This window comes from Lipotes vexillifer, unplaced genomic scaffold (assembly GCF_000442215.2).
Source record: "Lipotes vexillifer unplaced genomic scaffold, Lipotes_vexillifer_v1.1 scaffold1048, whole genome shotgun sequence".
Taxonomy (NCBI): domain Eukaryota; kingdom Metazoa; phylum Chordata; class Mammalia; order Artiodactyla; family Lipotidae; genus Lipotes; species Lipotes vexillifer.
The window spans coordinates 3,001,238-3,027,341 of record NW_006785351.1 but is presented as its reverse complement, the minus strand read 5'-3'; the positions used below and the strand labels follow the sequence as shown (position 1 = coordinate 3,027,341).

The 26,104-nt window shown below is 40.8% G+C and overlaps 1 protein-coding gene across 1 annotated transcript in view; it reads left to right on the top strand.

Moving 5' to 3' along the window:
• The window catches only part of DDR2 (discoidin domain receptor tyrosine kinase 2), a 63,926-nt gene extending 39,011 nt beyond the window's left edge, over positions 1-24,915 (top strand). The window contains exons 8-17 of the mRNA XM_007457406.1: positions 5,167-5,410; positions 8,651-8,713; positions 9,928-10,058; positions 12,697-12,907; positions 14,328-14,551; positions 15,794-15,921; positions 18,355-18,546; positions 18,840-19,074; positions 20,982-21,131; positions 24,781-24,915. Of these exons, the coding sequence (XP_007457468.1) occupies positions 5,167-5,410; positions 8,651-8,713; positions 9,928-10,058; positions 12,697-12,907; positions 14,328-14,551; positions 15,794-15,921; positions 18,355-18,546; positions 18,840-19,074; positions 20,982-21,131; positions 24,781-24,915 (1,713 nt within the window). The remainder of the gene's footprint in view (positions 1-5,166; positions 5,411-8,650; positions 8,714-9,927; positions 10,059-12,696; positions 12,908-14,327; positions 14,552-15,793; positions 15,922-18,354; positions 18,547-18,839; positions 19,075-20,981; positions 21,132-24,780) is intronic.
• The last annotated feature ends 1,189 nt before the right edge of the window (positions 24,916-26,104 follow it).

Genomic DNA, 26,104 nt, shown 5'->3' with positions numbered 1-26,104 from the left:
GGGAAAAAGCATCCTGGAAAGAACCCTAGGGTGGTGCCAGCAGAATGGCATTCAAGTACATATCCTGCTGCTAACTAGCTGCATGCATTTCTTGAGTCACTTCATCCCTCTGGGCTTGTTTCTTCATTTGTAAATAAGGATGTTAGATTAGGTCACTGTTTCACAATGTATTTGGCTGTTGTTGTTGTCTCAACACCAGAGTGGACATATCCATTATGCAAAGTGGGCACGGTGTCTGGGACCCATGATACTTGTAAGGCCCATGGAAATGGGCCTTTAACTTCTTTTACTGTCAGAATAAAAGAAATGAGCTTTAATGTTGAAAGTTATTACCTTTTTAACAAAACAGTTGTAAAATATAATTTTAACATATTTTTTGTGGAGGGAGTGGCCCACAAAGGCAGTAGTGACGAGGGCCCTTGGAAGTCATTCCATGGCCCTGCCCAGCACTCTGCAGGGAGGGGACACACTCTTATCAGTAAGGGTGTCTCATTGCAGCTCTGATTCTCAATGGAAGAAGAAGGAGCTTTGTATTTGGAACCACTTCCCACCCCTGAGTGTTTCCTCCATGCCCACAGCACTAAGAAATCATGACAGAAGATCCCATACTGTTCTGTTCCCAGAGTTCTTTGTTTCCTATCTGTTATCATTTATCTGTCTATGTGTCTGGTTCTCTTACTAGACCTCAAGCTCCTTCTCAGACTCTGCTTTCTGGTCTTTGTACCCAAGCGCCTGGCACTTAATATATACAGGCTCAATAAATGTTTGCAAGTGAACAAATGATATACTTTATTGCCTACTCTAGCCATTTATGGTTATAAATATCTCTGCCACCTGGGGTAGAAGGAGGAGGAGATGTGATGAACATCAGTAAGACACTGAGAATATAATAGTATTTTCCTAACTATAAACAGAAACTTGAAGGACTGGGGCCAGGCAGGAGGAATCGCTGTGACTCCTGGCTGGGCCGCCATCTGGATTCTAGACCTCAGGCCCAGGGTTTCAGTTTGTCTTCTCTGTGGGACCTCCGTGACTCTTTGCCCAGTCAGAGGAGTTGGTTATCCAATGAGTGAGATTCAAGGGTGAGATGAGGTGGTTTTTCTAAGGCCTCAAATGTAAATTATTAGGTTTTTTGGTTTGTTTTTTCTGAAACACCATCACCCAGAAGTCTGTATTAAAATGCAAGTATTTTACCTCAGGGAGAGTAAAACAATAAAAAAAAAATAATGTCTTAAATGCAATAGCAGATGTGATTTTATCAGTTAATTATTACAGAGTAGTTAAGAGTGAGTAGGTAAATTTCATTGAGTACTTGGATGGAAGCTGGAAGACCTGGGAAAAGCCCAGACTGGGTATGCTCTGGGGAGAGTTAAGTGCAGACCATGAGAAGAACTGGAGGAGGGGACTTAAGGCCTGATTTCCATTTTCTCTGGGGTAGGGCCTTTCAGGAGAGCCTACCCTGGATGTAAAGGTTGAGGACCTCTCCGTTGGTATGGTGAGTTTCCTGATCCTTAGCTCAAACGATCGTTTTTCCTTTTCTCTTACTCAGTCCCAAGTATGTTTCAGAGAGAAAGGAATGGAAGAAAAGTCCATGCAAAAAGTGACCAGATTGGATGTTAAACCTGAATTCTAGGTTCTGGGGGTAAACAGATGAATAAGAAATGGTCCCTACCTTGGGGCAATTTGCAGTTCAGTGGGGTAAGACACTATTTATTTGCAAAAGAAGGTATGTAGAATGACACGGGGACCCTGAAGAAGGGAAACTGTATCATTCCCAGTAAATAAAAATTTGTTATTCTTGGTACAAACCTGGAGTCAAAAAGAAAATGCATGTCCACTATATCACTCTCACATGTTAAGATGATAATATCTCCTAGTTGGATTAATAGCTATTAGTTAAATGATGAGAACAGAGGGATCAACACATACCCAATCTGCCAGTGTGTTGCTCATAAATGGCTCTTGGGAAGTTGTAAAATGTGTGTGCAATCGTGTGTTAACACATTATTCTTTACAGGTTTATGGGGGGGTGGAGGGAAATATGCATAGTAACAAAACTATGTATGCTTCAAGGAAAAATTTATTTGTATTGCTGAATAATGTGTATACCCAATATGTACCTATGAACATGTGTATCAATTCATTATATATCATTGGGAGAATTTCTAGTCACAAAAATAATAAAATGTATTTTAAAGTCCCCATAAAGTTATAATATTTGCTTAATTGACTTTGATCTTCCTGAGTCCCCAGCAGCTCCTGTTTAACTAGTTTATCACAGATCAAAATTATTCAAAAGCATATGTCTGCATTTAGAAGGTGCCAGAAACCTCTCAGGAGCTGGCTCAGAGCTAGTCTTCTCAGGACTAGCAGGCCAAGCAGGTGTCTACCATATTTTAATTTTTCTGAGACAAATGAAAAGTAAAAGACGACTTTCAGGTCACTGAAGTCTTCTAGAGAGTAGTTTTTTGCTTCTTAGGCAAAGTACTGCATATTTCCCTCCCTGATCTGAATATAGTTAAAATACAGCATTTAAAAGAAAATCAACAACCCAATCCAAAAATGGGCAGAAGACCTAAATAGACATTTCTCCAAAGGAGATATACAGACTGCCAACAAACACATGAAAGAATGCTCAACATCATTAATCATCAGAGAAATGCAAATCAAAACTACAATGAGATATCATCTCACACCAGTCAGAATGGCCATCATGAAAAAATCTAGAAACAATAAATGCTGGAGAGGGTGTGGAGAAAAGGGAACCCTCTTGCACTGTTGGTGGGAATGTAAATTGATACAGCCACTGTGGAGAACAGTATGGAGGTTCCTTAAAAAACTACAAATAGAACTACCATATGACCCAGCAGTCCCACTACTGGGCATATACCTTGAGAAAACCATAATTCAAAAAGACTCATGTACCAAAATGTTCATTGCAGCTCTATTTACAATAGCCTGGAGATGGAAACAACCTAAGTGTCCATCATCGGATGAATGGATAAAGAAGATGTGGCACATATATACAATGAAATATTACTCAGCCATAAAAAGAAATGAAATTGAGCTGTTTGTAATGAGGTGGATAGACCTAGAGTCTGTCATGCGGAGTGAAGTAAGTCAGAAAGAGAAAGACAAATACCGTAAACTAACACATATATATGGAATTTCAGAAAAAAAAACTGTCATGAAGAACCTAGGGGTAAGACAGGAATAAAGACACAAACTTACTAGAGAATGGACTTGAGGATGTGGGGAGGGGGAAGGGTAAGCTGTGACAAAGCGAGAGAGAGGCATGGACAGATATACACTACCAAATATAAGGTAGATAGCTTGTGGGAAGCAGCCGCGCGTAGCACAGGGAGATCAGCTCGGTGCTTTGTGACCGCCTGGAGGGGTGGGATAGGGAGGGTGGGAGGGAGGGAGACGCAAGAGGGAAGAGATATGGGAACATATGTATATGTATAAGTGATTCAGTTTGTTATAAAGCAGAAACTAACACACCATTGTAAAGCAATTATACTCCAATGAAAACAAAACAAAACAAAACAAATAAAAAAGAAAATCAAATCCACAAAACATTTAGAAAATGAAAAATTACATATATCAAAACAAATGGGATACATATAAAACCACACTGAATAAAATTCATGGTACTGAATACATTCTTCATTGTTTTTTTAATCTTTATTGGAGTGTAATTGCTTCACAATACTGTGTTAATTTCTGTTGTACAACAAAGTGAATCAGCCATATGCATACATATATCCCCATATCCCCTCCCTCTTTAGCCTCCCTCCCACCCTCCCTATCCCACCTCTCTAGGTCATTGCAAAGCACTGAGCTGATCTCCCTGTGCTATGCTGCTGCTTCCCACTAGCTATCTGTTTTACATTCGGTAGTGTATATATGTCGATGCTACTCTCACTTTGCCCCAGCTTCCCCCTTCCTCCCTACCCCATGCCCTCAAGTCCATTCTCTATGTCTACGTCTTTATTCCTGCCCTGCCACTAGGTCCATCAGTCTAACATCAAAGATAAATGCATAAACCAATTAATTAAAGTAAGAAAACTATAGAAATGATCATAAATCCAAGAGCTTATTTTTGGAAAAATATAAAATAGAAAAAATTTTACTGTACAAATCAAGAAAAAATAAATTGAAAGAGATTCTGAAGCATATATATATATATATATAAATGCATTTTAAAGTATATTCTATTTATTACAAAAATATGTTAAGTCCACAGGAGAATGAAATCCTATGCTATTTACTTGCATTCTAGAAGGATTCCCAAAACATCTGTAGGAAAGATTACCTTCCCCACAGGCTACTTATCCAACACTTTGCAGATTTCAAAACATCTGAAAAATGTATTGAAGCTGTAGTTGGTATTTCTTTGATTTTGTTCTTAGCCTTGTTCCATTTACTTGTGTTCAATAAACTAGAACTGTTAATTCATCCCAAGGAAGGTACAACAAAAAAGCTACCTTCCTAAAGGCCTTCTTTTCTCATCTCAGAAAATATCTATGAGGAAGATTTGAGGCTCTCATCAGAATGGCTTTACCTAAGCTGAATTTAATTAAGAGAGATAATTAAGTTTTGTGTCTCTGGCTGACAAATGCTAATACCCGGCAGTCGAAATGAGATTTCTAAAGAGAGAGATGAAATTATATTGGATTGTGTATTATTCCAGGTTTCTCATCGAAACCTGTTGAAAGAAGTGGACTGGCTTTGGAATGTACATAGGAGAAAGTAGTTCAGAGTAGCTCCATTCTGGGCAGATAGCAACTGTGGTGGAGAGGACTGGAGTGGTTGGGTTATAGAGCAGAGAGAGTTCAGGTCAAGGAAGGAACTGAGAGGATGCTGGTCCAGCCCTCATTTAACAGATAAGGACACTACTCCCAGCAGCATGCAGTGAGGTAGCCAGGGGAGCACAATTGCAAAGAGGTGACTGGGGTAGCAGCCCAGGTTTTATAAGGTGTCACTGCCTCTGTGAGATTCCTAGAAGGGAAAAACGCAAGACTGCAGAGCACCAATTACTCACCAAGGGTGGTGCTCAGAGAAATTTGGCAGGTCTAAGACCTTACTGGGTTAGGTTGCACTGTGTCCCTAGTGCCACCCAACAGGGTCACCCTGTCACTCACATGCCTCTTTCTCTGCCAGGTCCACTGCAACAACATGTTTGCTAAAGGTGTGAAGATTTTTAAGGAGGTACAGTGCTACTTTCGCTCTGAAGCCAATGAATGGGAACCTAACGCTGTCTCCTTCCCCCTTGTCCTGGATGACGTCAACCCCAGTGCTCGGTTCGTCACGGTGCCCCTCCACCACCGCATGGCCAGTGCCATCAAGTGCCAATACCATTTTGCTGACACCTGGATGATGTTCAGTGAGATCACCTTCCAATCAGGTTGGGAGCTTGGGGGCCCCTTAGGGAACTAGGAGCAGGGTGGTGAAGGAGGAAGGCGGTGTTCAGAGCTTCTCACTGGCGGGTGTCTGAAAGGAGGACGGTTGTACAGGTGGCTTCTCATGGGTAGATAGAGGGACTGTTTTCTGCCACTAGTGTAGTTGTGGAAGGGTAGGGATGAGGATGTAGAAGTGGACAGAATGTTTACTTGGCTCTCACATACATTTGTCTAAAAGAGATGTAAGATAAAGGATTAAAGAAAATGAGTCCAATGTGTTAAAACCTTTATGTAAATCAAGCCAGTTAAGGGGAAGCGCACCTAAACATTATTAAAATATTTAAATGAAGATGTCTAAATAAAAGTAAAGAGAACAATGAACCCCCATCCATCACCTAGCTTTACTAACCATTGATTTTTTTTTTGTCATCCTTGTTTCATTTATTCCTCCCTTTTTGGTATAGTATTTTGAAGCAAATCTGAGACATTATTTGATTTCACTACTAAAATTTTAGAATACACCTGAGAAAATAACATTACCTTCATAATAATGCCATTATAACATCCAACAAATTTATTAGTAAATAATTCCTTAATATAATATAATAGCCAGTCCACATTCAAGTATCCCTGATTGTCTAATAGTGTCTTACTACAGTTGGCTTGATTGAATTAGGATCCAACTAATTAGCCCCTCTTGGTGTATTTCCTTTATTATATTACTAGGTGGTATCTCTTTTAACCTAAAACAGTTTTTAAAAAAAATTCCATTCTGGTTTTGCTGATTACTTTCTGTGGTGTAATTTTACTGGAGCTTCTATCCTCTGTCATCCTGTAGACTGGTGGTTATATCTACAGGTGAATTTGATTCAAATTCAATATTCATTTTTGCCAAGGATTTTTCACGGATAGTGCTGTGTACTCTATGCTGAACCTCATCATGGGGATGTTATGTTAGAATCTCTTACTTTTAGTGATGCTAAGATTGATCTCTGGGCTCAGGTGGTTATCCTTTCTTTGAAAAGTTCCCAATGAACTTTCTCCTTAGGTTTAATCCTCCATTGATGACCAGTGCTTAAATTATTTCATTAGGAGTTGCTAAATGGTCATTTTCTAATTCTTTTATTCCTTCTGCATTTATTACCTGAATTTCTTCTGAATAGGAGAACTATTCCCCATATGCTTGTTAACCCTGAAATACAGTTCGTGTGGGAAGGGCAGCATACATAATTAATTTTTTCATCAATTTACAGAGTAATGAGTCAATGCTCTAGCAACCTTCAGTGGTATCCAATAGATTTTATTTTGGTTTTCATCCTCACTAACATTAAAGAGGACACATTTTTAGAGGTGTGTTTAAAAAAAGGATTTTTAAAAAAAATTTACTTATTTGGTTGCGCTGGGTCTTAGTTGCAGCAGGCGGGCTCCTTAGTTGCAGCTTGCAGGCTTCTTAGTGGTGGCTCACCAGCTCCTTGGCTGCAGTACATGTGTTCCTTAGTTGCGGCATGCGAACTCTTAGTTGCAGCATGCATGCAGGATCCTGTTCCCTGACCAGGGATCGAACCCAGGCCCCCTGCATTGGGAGTGCAGAGTCTTATCCACTGTGCCCCAGGGAAGTTCCCTTTCTGAGGATTTAAATCTTATGACAGGATTCTTTACCTGCCTTAGAGAAGCATCCATCTCTTAATCAAAATAGAAGTCACTAAGTATATATGTACAGTTGACCCGTGAACAACATGGGTTTGAACTGCACAGGTCTATCTGTATATGGATTTTTTTCCATAGTAAATATTACAGTACTACACAATCCACAGCTGGTTGAATCCATGGATGCAGGACCTCGGATATGGAAGAACCATGTATATGGAGGGCTGATTTTAAGTTATATGCAGATTTTCCACTGTGCAGAGTACTCAGTGCCCCTAACCTGCACGTTGTTCAAGGGTCAATGGTACATCTCAAAGAGGAATATAATTACTTAATTCAATATTCTTCCTGAATGCAGATTTTCCACTGTGCAGAGTACTCAGTGCCCCTAACCTGCACGTTGTTCAAGGGTCAATGGTACATCTCAAAGAGGAATATAATTACTTAATTCAATACAGTTTCTTCCTGAGAATCTCTCTCTCTTTTTTTTTTTTTGAATCTCTTCTTTTTTATTCTACTGACCGGAGTCCTTTTAGACACTGTCTTGAATCTCAGTCTTAAGGGTCTGACTTTACAGCACTTATCTGATTGTTCCTTGTATATCTCCTTCACTGTTACTTCCTCTTTATACCATATACTACTTACAATGAACATGTGTGCATTCATGCATAAAACATTATTGAGCATCTACTATATACCATGCACTGTCTTAGTTATTAGGTTACAATGACAAACAAGACAATGTCCTTGACCTAAAGGTGCCCAATGTTTCATAGAAGATGGATGAGTAAACTTAAAATATGAAACACTGTGGTATGTACTAAATGATACAGGCACTGGGTACTACGGAGCCAAAGAAGTAAATCCAAATCAGACTTAGGCAGGAGTATATTATTTGGGGTAGGGTGGGCTACTGTAACAAACACTCCAATAACTTATTATTGCTGACTGATTATTATTTATTATTACTGATAGTCTTTGCATATTCTAATTCTTGACCCCCTTGATTAGATAAGTCAGAGGAAAAAATTAGTTACCAACATCAATCTGTCAAATACACTTTTGGGAGCTAGTCCTAGAAGCTTCAACATCACTGTAAAGGATACTCTAATTTATTTCTAAGGAAGAAGGCTTAATTTATAAATTAAAGAGCTAGGACTATGAGGCATAGTGAAAACTCTTTTGTAAAACACCGTAATTTCCTTGAAGGGAAAGCACATCTGAACCCTATGTCTATCCTGTGTCTACTTACCCATTGTATTCTCTCTACATTTTGTTGAATTTGGATCTCACTTCCTATGCATGATTTCTGATAATGTGTGGTCACAGCCCTCTGATAACTCTCTTTAACTTTTTTGTACCATGACACTTAGTAGGTAATAACTGAAACAAAATTTTTACAAAAGAAAAGTTGCCCTTACTATTTAGATGAATGGCAATATTTTTTACTTAATATATTATATGATTTCATTTCTAAGAAAGGCTTGTAGCAACCCAGTAAATCGATTTCACAAAGTGCTAGCTTACAACCTGCCTTCAGAAAAACCACTACCGAGCTGCCTTCTCCCCAGCTCTGACTCACCCTTGTTTTGTGACAGATGCTGCTATGTACAACAACTCTGGAGCCCTTCCCACATCGCCTGTAGCACCCACAACCTATGGTATGTATGCTTCTTGGTTATAAAAATTAAGTTGAGGGCCTCCCTGGTGGCGCAGTGGTTGGGAGGCCACCTGCCGATGCAGGGCATGCGGGTTCGTGCCCCGGTCCGGGAGGATCCCACGTGCCGCGGAGCGGCTGGGCCCGTGAGCCATGGCCGCTGAGCTTTGAGGGTGAAACTGGGAGTGCCATTAATAATTACATCAATTCAATGGGCATAGACTAGGAAGGACTGTTTTAGACAAATTGGGATGTATAAATACCTTAAGAATGAGATGGAGGGCTTCCCTGGTGGTGCAGTGGTTAAGGGTCCGCCTGCCGATGCAGGGGACGCAGGTTCGTGCCTGGGTCCGGGAGGATCCCTCATGCCGTGGAGTGGCTGGGCCTGTGAGCCATGGCCGCTGAGCCTGCGCGTCCAGAGCCTGTGCTCCGCAACGGGAGGGGCCACAATAGTGAGAGGCCCACATACCGTAAAAAAAAAAAAAAAAATTAAGTTGAAGGGACCTCCTGGAGGATGAAGAAGGGTGGAGATTTGCAAAGGCTTGACTGTGTAGCAGGCTTGATACCAGGTGGCTTTCAATGAAGAGTAGCTCTGGAAAGATAGGACAGACCACCTCCAAAGTTAAGGGCCCAACCTCACTCTCTTCCCTGCTGTTCCAACTGCTTCTTAGAAGTTTGGGAAGCTTGGAGCCAAAACAGGGAAAGGGATATTTCTAGGTGAGACCCATTGTAGGGGTCTCAATGAAGGAATGGAACAAAAAGCTAGTCTCTCCAATTGGAGAGAAATATGGAAAAGTGTATGCATTGCTTCAAACAGTCACTGTCTGTATAAGTCAGCAATCTGGGAAACACGTGATCAAGTGTCTCCAAAGAGGACTCTCAGCTGCCTTGGCATGTCTCAATGCAGAGTGAAACCTGTTTTTCCTGAGGTGTGATTAGGGGCCATGGTATAAAGGGAGCAAAATTTTGGGAGGAATGGAAAACCTCTCCATTATCCAGTCTAACACATGAGGAAGAGGAAGCTACTGTCCCATGGATGAGGGCCGTAGGATATAAGAGCACAGGAATACAAGAGTAGCAAGACCAAGTGTTAAGTAGCATCTTGTGGAATTATCCTGAAGGAATAGGTTCTGCCTTCTTATCTCTAGTCCAAGCCCTTATGCTCTTCCTTGCCCCTTGAGATGGTAATATTCTCCGTCCTTCTTTTCCTGGTTACAGATCCAATGCTTAAAGTTGATGACAGCAACACTCGAATCCTGATTGGCTGCTTAGTGGCCATAATCTTCATCCTCCTGGCTATCATTGTCATCATCCTCTGGAGGCAGTTCTGGCAGAAAATGCTGGAGAAGGTGAGGAAGTGCAGGACAATCACGGGGTAGGAAGCTGCTCCATCCTTTCCTGTGCTGCTTCATTAATATCCAAGCCAAGTTTCTCACAGTTCTATTCCTACTTCTTTTTGTACTTGAAAGTTATGGTTGGGGAGAACCTGCCAGTCCAGTGGTTAGGACTCTGTGCTTCCACTGCAGGGGGCACATGCTTCCCCCCTGGTTGGGGAACTAAGATCCTGTATGCCATGTGGTACGGCCAAAAAAAAAGAAAATTATGGTTATGCATCCTTCTGAGTGCCTCCTCAGATTCTTTTAGTCTAGGCCAAATGATCTGTATACTTTCTATTACATTTGTCTAACACTTTACAGTCTGCAAAGACTTTTTCCTTGATTTTACTTGAACCTCACTGAATAATTGTGAGTTGGGCAGAGTAGTTATATTTAACTGTTTTGCTGATGAGAAAATGTGATGTGCTCAAGGTCATACAGTTAATATCCTGCTTTCTATGCTTGTTCTAATTGTCAGTCTTGAAATTTGTTGACTTCTTTTCTTCTAAAATATATACCTTTCACCATGGATGGAATATCTGACTTTTCTTTGTGTCTTAGACCAGATAGCAATTCTGGGCACTGCTGCTAAATGTGTGATACTCTTGGGGTTGGCTGATGATAAAGTGTTTCTACCTTTAGTCATGGACATTGTCCCTGGTCAAATGGATGTAGACTGTGAGAGATCATAGATACCCTGGGCTGTGAGGCTTTGAGGTGCCCATAGAGGGCAGGGAACAGGAGGGATGGAATAGGCTGATTGTGTTTATAGCCTAAATATTTGGGGATGGGATCTCAGAGGAGACCAGTGCCTATGTAGAGTACATACCAGACAAAGGGAAAGGGCACTGTGAGAATGGACTGGAACCTTCTGAACTCTTTGTGGGTAGGACAAGAGGAAGAGGCTGAAATCAGAAAAGTGAGGGGAATGACCCAGACAAGTAGCATGCAATTCCTTCTGATGTGTTACACATTCAAGTTCTGAGATGATTGAGGTTTATTTTAAGGACTTTAGGCAGGAATAGTTCACAGAAGAGAGGATCTCTTTGCTTCCCACAGAGACTTCTAACATTAGTCTAAAAATTAAATTAAAGCTTTCAATCCATAAATAGTGACTGAAGGCTGAAAGGCAGAATCCACAGAGAGCTCACCCACTGGCATGATGAGGCAACATCAAAACCTTTTGTCTTTTAGAATGCTAGAACACACGTGGTATCTAAATTCCAGGATGCGGGGTAGCAAAGAGTGGTGGTGGTAGCAGCTGATGGTCTGATGGTTCATTGGACAGCTTGAAGCTGTGTTCTTACTGAACAGTCTGTTATGACCGCATTTTAGTTGAGGGGTGAGAGTCTGTGTTCTCTTCTCTGTGAGCTATTTTTCTCTTTATTTGAGCCAGAATTTACCACTATTTGAGTCTTTCTTCTGAGTCCCACTGGCATATATTCATGGGCTGGGAGAAGAATTTTGGATTGGAGACTCTCCAGGTAAAAGGGAGAACAAAAATTTTGCCCTTGAATATTTAACTTGGTCCTTCAAGAAATTCTTTCTGTACCTGTACATCCTGAGTAAGATAACTCAAGATGCTCTGTAATGACACAGGATTTCTTCTGGGGGAAAGAATTTTTTTGTAGAAGACCCTTAATCATACCTATGTATTCCAAATACATTGCTCAAAATATGCTGTAGCATTATCTGCAGGATACTTACAGTAGTGGTGTCCTCAGAATTCTCTCTTTGAGAGAGTCAACCGATGTTTATTGAGTACCTAGTATGTGATGGGCTCCATGCTCAGTACTGAGGATATTACTGCAACAAAGGAACTCTCAGTCTAGGGTATGGAGCAGACATCTAAGTTTCTCCACTGAGCACCCAAAGTGTGTTTGTTGGAGTAGAACGTTTCATGTGTTTAAATCCAAATAGTCACCTATACTTAGGTTATGAGATTTTCCTTTTGAAGGAGCAGGCAGGTCATATTAAATAGAATGATGGAACAAATAGCTGTTTTATTCTTCTTATTCCTGTGTTAGGTATAATTCATGTTAGTATCCCTAGCACCTAGGGCTTTCCTTTCTTATTTTGTAGCCATTTTATTTTTGGTTAGTAAAAATGCAGGGTCAAGGGAGTATTACCCTAATCTACAATGCCAGAGTGGTCAGGTGAACTACAGATTCATCATGTTACAGCACATTTGTTGCGTTAATAAGCATTTTAATTTATGCCTACACAAAATCAATCAGTTGAGTGGTGTCAGGAAAACCCATTATTTAACAGAACATTGAAAACTCTAAGACTGAGAAATTCTTTGGCTACTGATAGGTTCTAATGGTGTCGCGTGAATAATGCTTGTAAATGTTTCAATGGAAGTTAATTAATGTTGGCAGTGCAGAAATTTGGAAGTCAAATTCTGCCTTGAAGAAACGAAAGATGATTCTGAGTTTCTACAACACAGGCATTTGTGGAACCAGACTGAACCCCTGTCATTTGCATTGCTTCTGGAGTTTGAGTATTAGAGAGTTATTTCATCTGAGTGGAAGAGTTGGGTTTAAGAAGAGGAGGGAGTGATGATCCCTTTTGTGTCAACATGCCTTTCTCCCCTGTCCTTCTCTTTCAGGCTTCCCGGAGGATGCTGGATGATGAAATGACAGTCAGCCTTTCCCTGCCAAGCGAGTCCAGCATGTTCAACAATAACCGCTCCTCATCGCCAAGCGAGCAGGAGTCCAACTCCACTTACGATCGCATCTTTCCCCTTCGCCCTGACTACCAGGAGCCATCCAGGCTGATACGGAAACTCCCAGAATTTGCTCCAGGGGAGGAAGAATCAGGTGAGGATGAAACAGTGAGCAGAAAATTGAGGGACAAGATTTATGAAGGTGTGACACTATTGCTCCTACTCAACCAAGTCTAATTTTAGCCGAGAGAAGTCCACCTTCTCCTGGGAAGTCCACACTGTCTTTCTAGATTTGGTCTACTGCTGCTCCTAATTGAATCTGGACATCTCTCCTTTGCTACTGCACGTAGCAGATGTTTGGAGGGACCCACATGTCAGAAGAAGAAAAATAAATAAAATGTGCTCCTAAGGCGTTAACACCAGAAGAACCTAAACAGTCCAACTAGTCCAACCTTCTCATTTTTCATAGGAGGAAAGTGAGAAGGCCCAGATAAGGTACTCACCCAACATCAAACACCAATAGGGGTAAATTCAGGACTAGAATTTCACTTGGAGAAAAAACAACGAAGCTAAAGAGATCCTAGAATTCCCAGGTTTTAGTCACCTAGATAATTGAGTTATTCAACTTTTGTTCATTTCTCTTTGGTGAAAATTTACTTGACTAATACAAGATTTTATTACGAGAGCAAATATTTCTTGTCTTTCCTCAATAAAGCATTGCTTCAGTAAAACGGTGCCAATTGATTCACATTCCAGTGTCTTAAAAGGGCTGCAGAGTGACATCAGAGGGGATGCTGGGGTCATCGCTGAGGCTCAGAGCAGCTTTTCTGTCCATAATGTCAGCATCCGAGGAGTGACCCCAGTCAGTGGAAGAGGACTGATGGTGTTCAGGGGAGAGCTGATAGGAGAAGTAGCAGGACTAACCATGAGAGCAGAGGCTTTTCAAGGGAGTCCTTCCAAAGGAAGAAAGGAAACTAATGTGTATTTACCACTCAGTGGATAGCAAACATTGAAGGAGCGTATTGAACTACAGGAATTTTACAGAGACAGCAAGAATAAGGATGTAATTTATTTCCTAGGCCGAACCAAAGTGATCTACCTACTTTCTGAAGTCTAAAACATCCCCCCTCATATTTTAATATTTTTTTAAGTTAGGATGTGTCTTAAGCTAGATCATATAAATTTAATCACAGTTTTCAATCCCTGGAATAGGTCATTAAAATCAGTGATTATATCTTAAAATTAAGGAAATATGCCATTAAATCCTAAAACTTCAATACTCCTACCCTGACTAGTATAGCGAGCCTTCCTGGAGCTTCACCACAATTCCACAAGATTAACCAAGGAGGTTATTAATGATCACGTAGTTATGAGAAGATAAGAGATAAAATGGTGCCTACATTCTGTAGGCCACAAGAAAGAATCTCCAGAGGAACCATTCTCCAAGTAAGAATGTCATGGCATAGGTTAGGCTGTCTTGGGGGCATGTTTTCACTCTCTTCTCATATTTCCTTTCTTGAAGATATCTCCAAAGAGGCCCCTTGGAACGAGACTCATTGTCCCTGTCTTTGCAGGCTGCAGTGGCATTGTGAAGCCAGTCCAGCCCAGTGGGCCTGAGGGTGTGCCCCACTATGCAGAGGCTGACATTGTGAACCTCCAGGGGGTGACCGGAGGCAACACCTACTCCGTGCCTGCCATTACCATGGACCTGCTCTCAGGGAAAGATGTGGCTGTGGAAGAGTTCCCCAGGAAACTCTTAACTTTCAAGGAGAAGCTGGGAGAAGGCCAGTTCGGGGAGGTGAGCTGATTCCTTGAGTGGGGCCTCCAGTCCTTGGTAGTTCAAAGGAAGTGGTTGAATAAAAATGGTCAGTAGAGCAAACTGTCCCATCCAAAGTGGATTCACACCAAATGTCTCCTGCACTTGTCTCTCCTTGTATTGTTCTCTAGAAGACTAGTATTGGTCAGCCTCATCTTTGTCAAACAGCTGTGGAAATCCTGGGAATTCTGATTTCTATATAAGAGTTTTTAAAGCAGGAAAGTCACTAGACTTAGATATTCTGAAAAACATTCAATATTTTCAAAAATTTTTACAACAGGTTACAAAGGGTGGGGACCCATAAGATGTGATCATCTTTTATAAACTGTCCAAGAACATTCTGCTATTGGATAGCCACTTTGTTTTTTCCCTTTTAATTGGAGTTACATGTAAAGTGGTCAGAAAACAACCTCGCCCCTGCCTTTGGTCCCAGAACCAGCCACTAGGGAATGAATCACTAACCAAGATAAGGAAGAACACACTTCTCAATTGCCCTCAGAGTGATGCATGTAATATTTGACTTTTCACTCTTACATCAGTCACATGAGCCTTCTGAGAATTCAAAGCAATGATTTAAGTGGCAACAGAAGCTCTTCAACACCACCATCTAAATTCCAAATGTAATTTGGTTTCATAAGAATATGTTATTGGTTTCCAGCATGGGTGGCATGCTTTGACCTTCGTTAGGTTTGGTGGTGGTGGAGGTAGAAGGGTCCACGGCATCTATTTGTGGTGTTATATACACTCATTCTGTCTCCTGGGTTGAAAACACAGGCTTGTTATTACAGTTACTAATGCCTAGAGGTTCCTGATAATGCTAATCCCATACTAAGGGCTTACCTTAGAGAAGAAATTGCCTTATGTTTTGCACGATCCCGTAACTAAACTTCCTTGAATCAAAGTTCAAGTATTTATACCGAATGACATTTTACAGTGGGCTATGCTTTAATAAAATACCGTGTTATAGATTCATTCACATATTTAATGTTCCAATCAAAGTATTTCTTTTATAAAGCAGTAACATATCACATTAGCTGGGTACCTTACCATTTTCTTAAATCAGTTATTTGAGTCAAAGATGTGTTGCACGTATCTTCTTACTGGTCTTTTTGATTATTTTGCCTGAGTTGTAAGAGTTAGTTTATCTCCAGGAAATGCCCAGCAAGAGTACTGAGACATCTTCAGGAGAAATGATGATGCTGAGACTAGATGACTTTTGTCTAGGTTCATCTCTGTGAAGTGGAGGGAATGGAAAAATTCAAAGACAAAGATTTTGCCCTAGATGTCAGTGCCAACCAGCCTGTCCTGGTGGCCGTGAAAATGCTCCGAGCAGATGCCAACAAGAATGCCAGGTCTGTGGTCTGCATTTTAAATTTTCCTTTATGTGTTTCATCTTCAAGATCAGGAACCCTCCTGGAAACTTCTGAGCAATTTGTTTCTTTTGAGATGGGAAGGTCTGTGAGCTACCTCACATTTCCATTGTTGTGCTTTATTTTTCTGATGGCTCAGTAGTCTTCAGCTTCATTCTCACCTCTCTCAAAAACAAATGTACATTTTCTGTTGGATATGCTACACGTTTACTTCCTAACCCCCTTTGCACAGCACTGTATACCCCAACATACACTAAAGACTGAATACGTACCTCTTCAATCATTATACACAGACACACGCCTGAATGTCATTACCTCCCCTTGCAGACTTTTCACAATCACACACATCTTTCTTGCTAAGTTTCTCCCATTCTCCTTTTTCCCCCCACATCTCTATTTACTTTCTCATCCTCTTTTTTCTCTTTTATGCTCCTTTTCTTCTATGTCCAGCAACCCCCCAAATGAGAAGCTACCTCTACTTGGAAAAGTATCCATGGACCTCAAAGCAAAAGGATCCACAGTCCTTTAGCAGTTTTCCAAACTGGCTAATAATCTCTTGGATCCTTTACTACATAAATTGCAGTTTCCAGCCACACTCCGTTGTCTGACAGCCTTTCCATTACAGTAATGGTGAGTTAATCCTCACCCAGAGAGGCAAGCTGGTTGAAAGCTGGTTGTATGTGTCTCAGAGAAATCTGCACATCTGGGTAACATATGTATTTCCCCATTTGTGTTGGCTTGATGTGTCTCACTGATATTCAAATTTAGAGAAAGTTTATGATCCCTATTCCTTAAATTATCATAAATTCCAAGAATGGTGTTAGGGTTTTATTAAAAGTCTTGCAATTGAAAGGATATGGCATGAAGAAGAAAGAAAGGCAAGGGAACAGAACTGTGGAGGTTTGGGAATTTTAACTGCAAGAATTTCAATTTAAGGATACTAGTATGAGTGAAAAGGGACATCCTCTGGGTCCCATAGAGAGATAGAATATTCCTGATATTAATCTTAGCACGTGATTGGAGAAGGTGGCAAGATGAAAGAAAAAAACTATGGGATGTGACAAAGCCTTTGCCCATTGTGTTTTTTGGTGACGTTTGGTGTCCCACCTGTGCCCACTCCAATTTAGCAATGATGGATGGCTTAGGCTCTAAGCTCTCCCAAGCCATGGACCCCCCGCTGGGTTTGAGATTGAAGGAGTAATGAAAGAGGAGAGGTGTTGTATCAGGACCACACTGATTTCAAGGATTTTATATTGACATAGTATGACTTCCGGTCCAGGATTCCTAGGAAACTCACAGGAGACTTATAACAGGTCTGCTTCAATAGTTTTGAGAATGTGGGCTAGTGGTCTCACTAACCCAAATATTGCTACTTGGAAGGTTATAGCCCACTTTGTGACTCAAGGGTGGTTGTCACCATCTATTCAAACAGTTATTAGTTTCAGCCAAGTGAGTACTTCTTTTGAAATGACGCTGCATTACCACCGTGAACTTTAAACAGCTGTTTTGAACAGGCTACTAAATATGTGTTGTGACTGACTGCTGGCGCACCCTGCATTAAAAGAAACCAGTATGAGAAAATGAAAAATTATCAGATTAAACAAGAGGGTGGTTATTCACTTTACAAAAAGTGCCTTCACTTTACTTATAGAGTGACTCCACGGCTTTTTGTTTGTTTTTCTCTTTTGGGGGGTGCTGCATTGGGTCTTTGTTGCTGCACGTGGGCTTCCTCTAGTTGCGGCGAGCAGGGGCTACTCTTCGCTGCAGTGAGCGCGCTTCTTGTTGTGGTGGCTTCTCTTGTTGTGGAGCACGGGCTCTAGAGCGCAGGCTTCAGTAGTTGTGTCAGACAGGCTCAGTAGTTGTGGCTTGCGGGCTCTAGAACGCAGGCTCAGTAGTTGTGGCGCGCAGGCTTAGTTGCTCTGCGGCATGCGGGATCTTCCCGGACCAGGGCTCGAACCCGTGTCCTCTGCGTTCGCAGGCAGATTCTTAACCACTGCGCCACCAGGGAAGTCCCTCCATGGCTTTTAAAACGGTAAAGACCCCAGTGCACTTAAGATATGACTTTCAGTTGAAGGTTTTATTTTTAAGACTAGTTTTTAGCAACATATATTTGATTTAGCAAATATTAATCACTTTCTATGTGGCAGGCCTTCTGTTGGATACTAGGGATGCAGATGTGAATGTCATGGTCCATGTTCCCCCGACCAAATTATAGTTGAATAAGGGTGCATCGCATTCCAGGATGAGTAGAATGAGACAGTTTCCAGGTACCAATTTCTCTGTTCTCTCAAAGGTTATCCAAAGGGAAACAAGACTCATTATAACGGTTAGGACTAGACTTTGCTGTGTCTTCTTTCCCCTCTTGATTCTAACTCTGGCAACCTCTGGGTTTATCTATGTCTCTGTCCTCCAAAGGAATGATTTTCTTAAGGAGATAAAGATCATGTCCCGGCTCAAGGACCCAAACATCATCCGTCTCTTAGCTGTGTGTATCACTGACGATCCTCTCTGCATGATCACTGAGTACATGGAGAATGGAGATCTCAATCAGTTTCTTTCCCGCCACGAGCCCCCCAGTTCTTCCTTCAGCAACATACCCACTGTCAGGTAAATACACCGGGTCTTCTGTCTCTTCCCTGTGTTCACGAGACTAAGCTGGGATCTGAAGTGGGGAGCAGTGAGCCTTAAAGTTCATCATTGTTCTGGAATGGTTGGGGAGGTTAGTATGCAGGGAATAGTAAAGCAGCTGCCCTTTAGGGGAAAGCAAAGAGATTCATAAAGAATAGAGAAGGGATGTTGAGGTTGGAACCCTAGTTTGTTGGTACCAACTATAGGGTGTGTACCTTTCACAGCTTCCTCTTTCCAGAGGCTACTTTCTCTCTTCCTTTATATTTCCTCAGTTATGCCAGCCTGAAGTTTATGGCTACGCAGATTGCATCTGGCATGAAGTACCTTTCCTCGCTTAATTTTGTTCATCGAGATCTGGCCACACGAAACTGTTTGGTGGGTAAGAACTATACCATCAAGATAGCTGACTTTGGAATGAGCAGAAACCTGTACAGCGGTGACTACTACCGAATCCAGGGCCGGGCAGTACTCCCGATCCGCTGGATGTCTTGGGAGAGCATCTTGCTGGTGAGTTTCCTGTGTTTTTGAGCTCTGCCCTAGCAGCTGGCATGTAGGCAGATGCAGACGGCGTGTAGGGGTGCACCTGAGACAGCAGGAGGCAGACAATAAATAGACTTTGATATTTTCTCTGACTTGAGATGATTTCCTTTGTGTACTAATTATTATTTTTTAAACTTGCCTATTTCTGCTGATAAAATATAACATGCTTACCATAGAAAGTTTGGAGGAAAAGGTTAAAAATATACCCATAATGACAAGAGACTTAGTACCATTTTTTTCATCTCTACCCTTTCCACCTACTGACTGATCTTAATTAATTTAGAGTATTAAAATCTTGTCATTTAAAGAAATGTTATCCACACAAAATATTTTTCTTCTGTATTAATTTCATAACCATGTTTCTAATTAATTATTTAGATTGATCTCTATATTTGTATTTTAATGATTTTCACCACTTACTTTTTAAGGTCCTCATTCTTTGCTTTATACTTTTTATCCAGCTCTTGGTATTCTGGACCACAAGTGAATAAGTTTTTTCCAAATGCCTCTTATTAGAAATATATCTTCTGATCATGCACATTTGGGACAATTTACTGTTGATTTTATACCATGTAGCTGATTTATAGAATTATTAGACTTTAAACCTTTACTTCCTACAATGCTGTGTATGTGTAATTTTGTCTTTTGTCATCTAATATTGCGGAGAAAAGCCTGATAGCAATCTAGTTTTGTTAATTTATTATTAATCTGTTTGTTTCTTGTTCATATCTTATAGGGTTCATAATTAATGTTGAAATAAGAAATGTATAGTTATGCCCTTCCTCTCACCAAGATAACCACTATTAATATTAATATTTTAGTGTATTTCCTTTGAGGATTTTTTCTATACATGTATTTCTCTGAATATATGTATTATATATATAATTATTTTATGTATTGGGATGATACTATGCACATACAATTCTCTCTCACTGGCAGTAAATATTCTTCAAAAACATGATTTTAATTGCTGCATAATATTCTATTGTATGGCTATATCCTATAATTTAATAATGTCACTATAATTTGATATTTAAGTACTTTCCAATTTTCTTCGATTATAAATGATGCTGTGATATATACCATTTTATGTAAATCCTTATAAAGATCTTTGTCATCTATATAGATGAATCACATATTTTACTCATTTATAATGTGATTATTAAGCTTTGTTCCCTTTAAAGGTATAGTGTGGTGTTGTAAAAGATTATTAGACCAAGATTCAGAGGGTCTTGGTCCAAATCTCAGTTTTTCCATTATTAATGGTCTTGTTAACCAGGGAATTTTAGTAAACCTCTCATCTCACTTTTCTGATCTGAAAAATAAGGATAAATAATATCATCTATGTCAGCACTGTATTTATTGAATAGAACATATGCAAGTATTTAATACATGCTGATTGCATCTGAATCTCATTGCTGTCACTCGTTAGTCTATCCTTTACGACTGTGACGATTATTGAACAAGGACTTCTCCGGGCACTTACACTAGATTTCCGTATCTCTCACATAGAAACAATTGCTTCCCATTCTAATTTTGCCTTTCCCCTGGGCATTTCTCCAAGGCTACCCTAGATCCTAGAGTTTGACCTTCTAACATGCACTGGGAGAGTCAGATAGCTTACGGCTGCCTCCTTTTCAGCCCTTGGATCTCATCTCCAAGAGAAGGAGACCCCAGCAGAGATCCTGAGGGTGAGAAAAGGGCCTGTAGCTTGGCATCGCAACAACTTCCTTTTGTTGTTTTCAGATCGCCCATGAGTATCTTGGCAGTCCCAGTATTCCTTGCCCTGGGTTGTAAAAGTGGCAAAACTCCAGACTATGAAAACCTAATCAGCTCTTGTTGTGCACAGATTATTCTTTTTCTTATTTAAACAGGGCAAATTCACCACAGCAAGTGATGTGTGGGCCTTCGGGGTGACTCTGTGGGAGACCTTCACCTTTTGCCAGGAACAGCCCTATTCCCAGCTGTCAGATGAACAGGTCATCGAGAATACTGGAGAGTTCTTCCGAGACCAAGGGAGGCAGGTGAGAACTGTTGGGGGTGGAGAGATGTGGCCTTGGGTGCTCTTGAAGGAGAGAGAAAGAAAAGCTCTGACTTAACAGGATAGGTCTGAGCTGGAAAATGGGCTACCTGGATCATAGTTGTTTGTCACTAATTATCCAGCTAATGTAAAAGACCAAGAACTTTTGTCACTAATTATCCAGGTGATGTGAAAGACCAAGGTCCTCCCTAGGCATCCATACACTCTGCTTTATCCATGTGTCAACCCGTTGGTCATTGGAGAACATGAGGGGTCCCCTCAGGCTGCTCCCCAACTCAAAGATACCAGAAAATAAAATCCTATCTCTCACGTTTGATCTATTTCCTGGTCTAGGCTGTATGGTTTGTCTTCCTGGTTGAGAAAACATAGGAACAAAAACGTAAGCTTAAAAGTGAATGAGGGATTTATTAGCATTCATAAAAAATTTGGTTTGGACTGTCTAGAAATGTTTCTTGACTTACACGTCCAGAGACCTTCAGGTACATCCTGGCCTTGCTGTTCTTGGAAGACACCTCTGGGCCCAGCTGCTGTGGCATCTCAGGACTCAGGAAAAGCTGGGCTTCTTAGCTTACAAGGGCCCCAATTCCTAGTTGAGATACTACAAGTTTCCTTTGGATGACTCAGTGTTTAAAGTTCCTGTGAGACGTGGGATTGAAAGCTCGCTGGTGGTGGGAGCACTGAGCCCCCAGAGTGGCCTGGCTACAGCACACACTTGGAGTGTTGCATCTCAGGCAGGAAGATGATGGCAGTTGAGGAGAGGGAGAAGGCTCTTGCAGAAGATTAAAAGTAGATCCTCTGTGGCTTAAATGGATCAAAGCAAGCAAAAGATAAGGGAATGACTAGAGATTGTACAATATGCAGCTTAAAAATAGGAAGGAGGGGTCCTAGAATTTTGTCTTGATACTCTGCAGATATTTTGGTAGCAGGAGATCTAAATTATCTATCTCGGTTATGAGGTAATTGCCTTCTTACCTTGGCAAAGGGCAGATTTACTCCGGTGTGCATGAGATAAGAGAGTAGAACAAGGAAAAATGTTTTTTCTCCTGGACTAGTAGCACATCGTGGCCACCTGGTTGACCTACTAGATTCTTGCGGCCAATTAAAGGCAGTGCATTCAATTAGAAAGTGTAATTCTATTATCATAATGATTCTAACTTGAGTACATCCTAGAATTGTAGGCAAAGGGAAGAATATTTTCAACCTTTCAGTTTCCATCATCTTATTATTCAGTGACTGAAATCCCACATGGAAAAAATAATTTTACACGAGGCAAAATTGAACTATCAAACATTCAGGCAAGAAAGGCATGCTTCCCCTCCCCCCACTTTATGTCCACTGTCTGCTTTGCGTTTGAATAGTAAAGTCAAATATTTGACTGAAGCCAAGGCCAAAGCCAAATATTACCATCATATGCTGAGTAAGCTTCTCATCTATAAGTTTAAATTTTTGATAAAAGTTTATTTAATTTAACATATGAACTCACTAAACATAATTTATTAAATTTGTATTTTATTACAATTTACAAAATTTAATTACTTTAAATTTTATTAAAATTTCAGTATTCAAATTTTAACAGTTTGACATTAGAATTAAGGACGGTAATTTCTCAACACTATCAGCTGCTAGATGGATTTTATGGTCTCTAGACTACACATGTGTGATCTAATTTGTTTTCAAATGGCACAATGTCACCAACTTGTTGAACATAGCAGATATAATGCAGAAGAAAACTTTTCAGTAGCACAAATTCTAGAAAGAATCTTATACTTAGGGCTCACAGCTTAAGCAAATCTTAAATCTTTTGTATTCAATTGGAAGTCTATAATAATAATTTCAATAATTTTAAAATGTATTTGACATTTTTGTTTTCAATTTATTTTTACAAACTGTAAAGAATTCTCAGACAGCACTTTTCTTAAAAGCTCATGGTCTAAATGGAACTAAATAATTAAAAATTGGGACTTCCCTGGTGGTGCAATGGTTAAGAATCTGCCTGCCAGTGCAGGGGACACAAGTTCATGCCCTGGTCTGGGAAGATCCCACATGCCGCGGAGCAACTAAGCCCGTGTGCCACAACTACTGAGCCTGTGCTCTAGAGCCTGCGAGCTACAACTACTGAAGCCCGCACACCTAGAGCCCGTGCTCCGCAACAAGAGAAGCCACCACAATGAGAAGCCCACGCACCACGACGAAGAGTAGACCCCGCTCGCCACTAGAGAAAAGCCCATGCACAGCAACGAAGACCCAATGCAGCCAAAAATAAATAAATGAATGAATGGATAAATAAATAAAGTTTAAATTTAAAAGAAATGAATGCTCAAAACCATCATAAGATATCATCTCACAACTTTAGAATGGCTGTTATCAAAAAGACAAGAAACAACAAGTGCTAGTGAGGATGTGGAGAAAAGGGAACCCTCATGCCCTGTTGGTGGGAATGTAAATTGGTGCAGCCTCTGTGGAAAACAGTGTGGAGGTTCCTCAAAAAATTAAAGATAGAGCTACGTTATGATCCTATGATGCATGACATAAGCTGGTGTTGGTGTGGGAGAAGGCAAGATGGAAATAGTTAATGATTTATCAGCTGCAAATGTTGGACCCATGTTTCAAAGAGCTTGAGAAATTTAGGTTTGCTTCAGAAATGTGGCAATATACCAAGGTGTTAAAAAGCATAAGTAAGGGGGCTTCGCTGGTGGCGCAGTGGTAGAGAGTCCGCCTGCCGATGCAGGGGACATAGGTTCGTGCCCCGGTCCGGGAAGATCCCACATGCCGCGGAGCTGCTGGGCCCGTGAGCCATGGCCGCTGAGCCTGCGCGTCTGGAGCCTGTGCTCCGCAACGGAAGAGGCCACAACAATGAGAGGCCTGCGTACCGCAAGAAAAAAAACAAAAACAAAAACAAACAAACAAACAAAAACATAAGTAAGGAAATGACAGCAACAGATTACAGGCAAACAGAAGATGACCTGGAGTCAATAGAGTGGCATCTTGCTGGTGGAAACAGTCAGTAACTGGTTCTTTGGGAGTAGAGCCAAATACAACTCTAGGCTGGAATTCAGGGCAGGGCTGTAGAGGGGGTCAATGTACAAATATTGGTGAATAATGTAAAGAAGAAATCCAATCTTCTCTCCCTGGGCCAGTACAGGAGAGAGGGAGCACAGAGAAGATTATGGTTAGGAGCTACATGGATATATCCCACATCTCAGTGACTAGGGTTTTATTCCAATAAAGGAGCTTAGGCAACTAATATACTTTCTGCCCTTTTGCCGTGATTGGCTCAATCAGAATAAACCTCATTGTGGCTAGGCTATAAATAGAGAATTTGGTGTTCTAATCACTTGCTTTCCAGTTTAAGATGTCTTCTTGCTTCAGTTTCATCTTTTGCATGATGGTAGGGAACACAGGATGGCCCATCAGGAAATTCTGCTCCAGAGAACTGGAAAAGACAAAAGGAATGGAAAAAGGACTGATGGGATTTAGAATTCTCATGAATAGGAAGAATAGACACCCCACTCATTTCACTTTCCAAGTCCAAGAAAATGGGGAGTGGGCAAATCATACTATGATGCAACTGCTCTTCCTTTCTCTGCGCTCTTCTTAATATTCTCATTTTTTGTTCATTTTTCTTTCCAAAGACTTACCTCCCTCAGCCTGCCATTTGCCCTGACTCTGTGTATAAGCTGATGCTCAGCTGCTGGAGAAGAGACACCAAGCACCGTCCCTCATTCCAGGAAATCCACCTTCTGCTTCTTCAGCAAGGGGACGAGTGATGCTGTCAATGCCTGGCAACAGGTCCTCCTCACAAGACCTACCACTCACCCACGCCTAAGCCACTCCATTTGGACATTGAATGGACCTGAGAGACAGAGGCTTGTTTGCCTTTATCTCTTTCTGTCCCTCGTCTCCCTCCACTCCACTCCCCCACTCTCTACCCCGACACATATATACTTTTTTTACATTAAAGAATTAAAAAAGAAGAAAAAAAAAAGCCTAGGGCAGAATAGGGCAGATAAAATCTAGTAAAGAATCTTACTTGATATACTAGAAAAGTTGGATAACAAAGGCTAGATAATTGAGATAATTTATAAAGGTTAAATATGCTTGTGTTTATGAATGTGCAGATTCTACAATATGTTTTCCATGTCATCTTTAAAAAAAAATGGTTTCAGAAAGAAAAACTTGAAGAATAGTAATGTCTTAGGAAACATGAGATTAGACTTAGGGAAAATACTTGGTAAGTGTGGAGAATCTGATGAAATGGTATTCAGTAACTAGTCACCAATGGTTTAATTTCCTAATTTGGCCTGTAGACATGTCCTGAACTCTGCATTTTCCTCTCCTGGCGAAGTAGATGCTAACATGCTTGAAAAAACCTGCCTACTTTGAATGGGTGTTTTGTTCGTTCATGGGCAGGGATCAGGGTTGAGATCTATATGCATAGGAAATACAGAGGATGTACGTAGGAAAGAATATCTACTGCAAGGCTATATGAACAGGAATAACATTTAAAAAAAAAAAAAAAAAAAAAAGAAAAGAAAAGAAAAGAAAAAGCCTCGTGCATGGAAGTATTCTTGAATAGAGAATGGACACAGGAAAAGAGACCTGTGGAGGACAGGTAACAGATGTGATATTCATTTCTGTAGAGGGTCCTCCTGTTGTCTTGTTCAGACGTTTTCAGGTGTGTGTTTTAGTGAGAGCCTGATTTTGAGTCAGTACGAACTGTTGTTTTTTGATATCTTGATCCTAGGCCTTTTGGTTCATCTTCTCCAAATCTTCCAACTCTTAATGGATGAATACCAAATGGAACCCAAGGGCTGGTGATTGAATTTCTCAGGCATAAATCTGAAGGCCATGTACAATAGGGAATAGATATGTTCTGAGTGTTCCCAAAGGGTTGACTGAGGACCAATGAGGGGAAGTTACAGGGAGATTGATTTCCACTCCTTATTAGGGAAAACA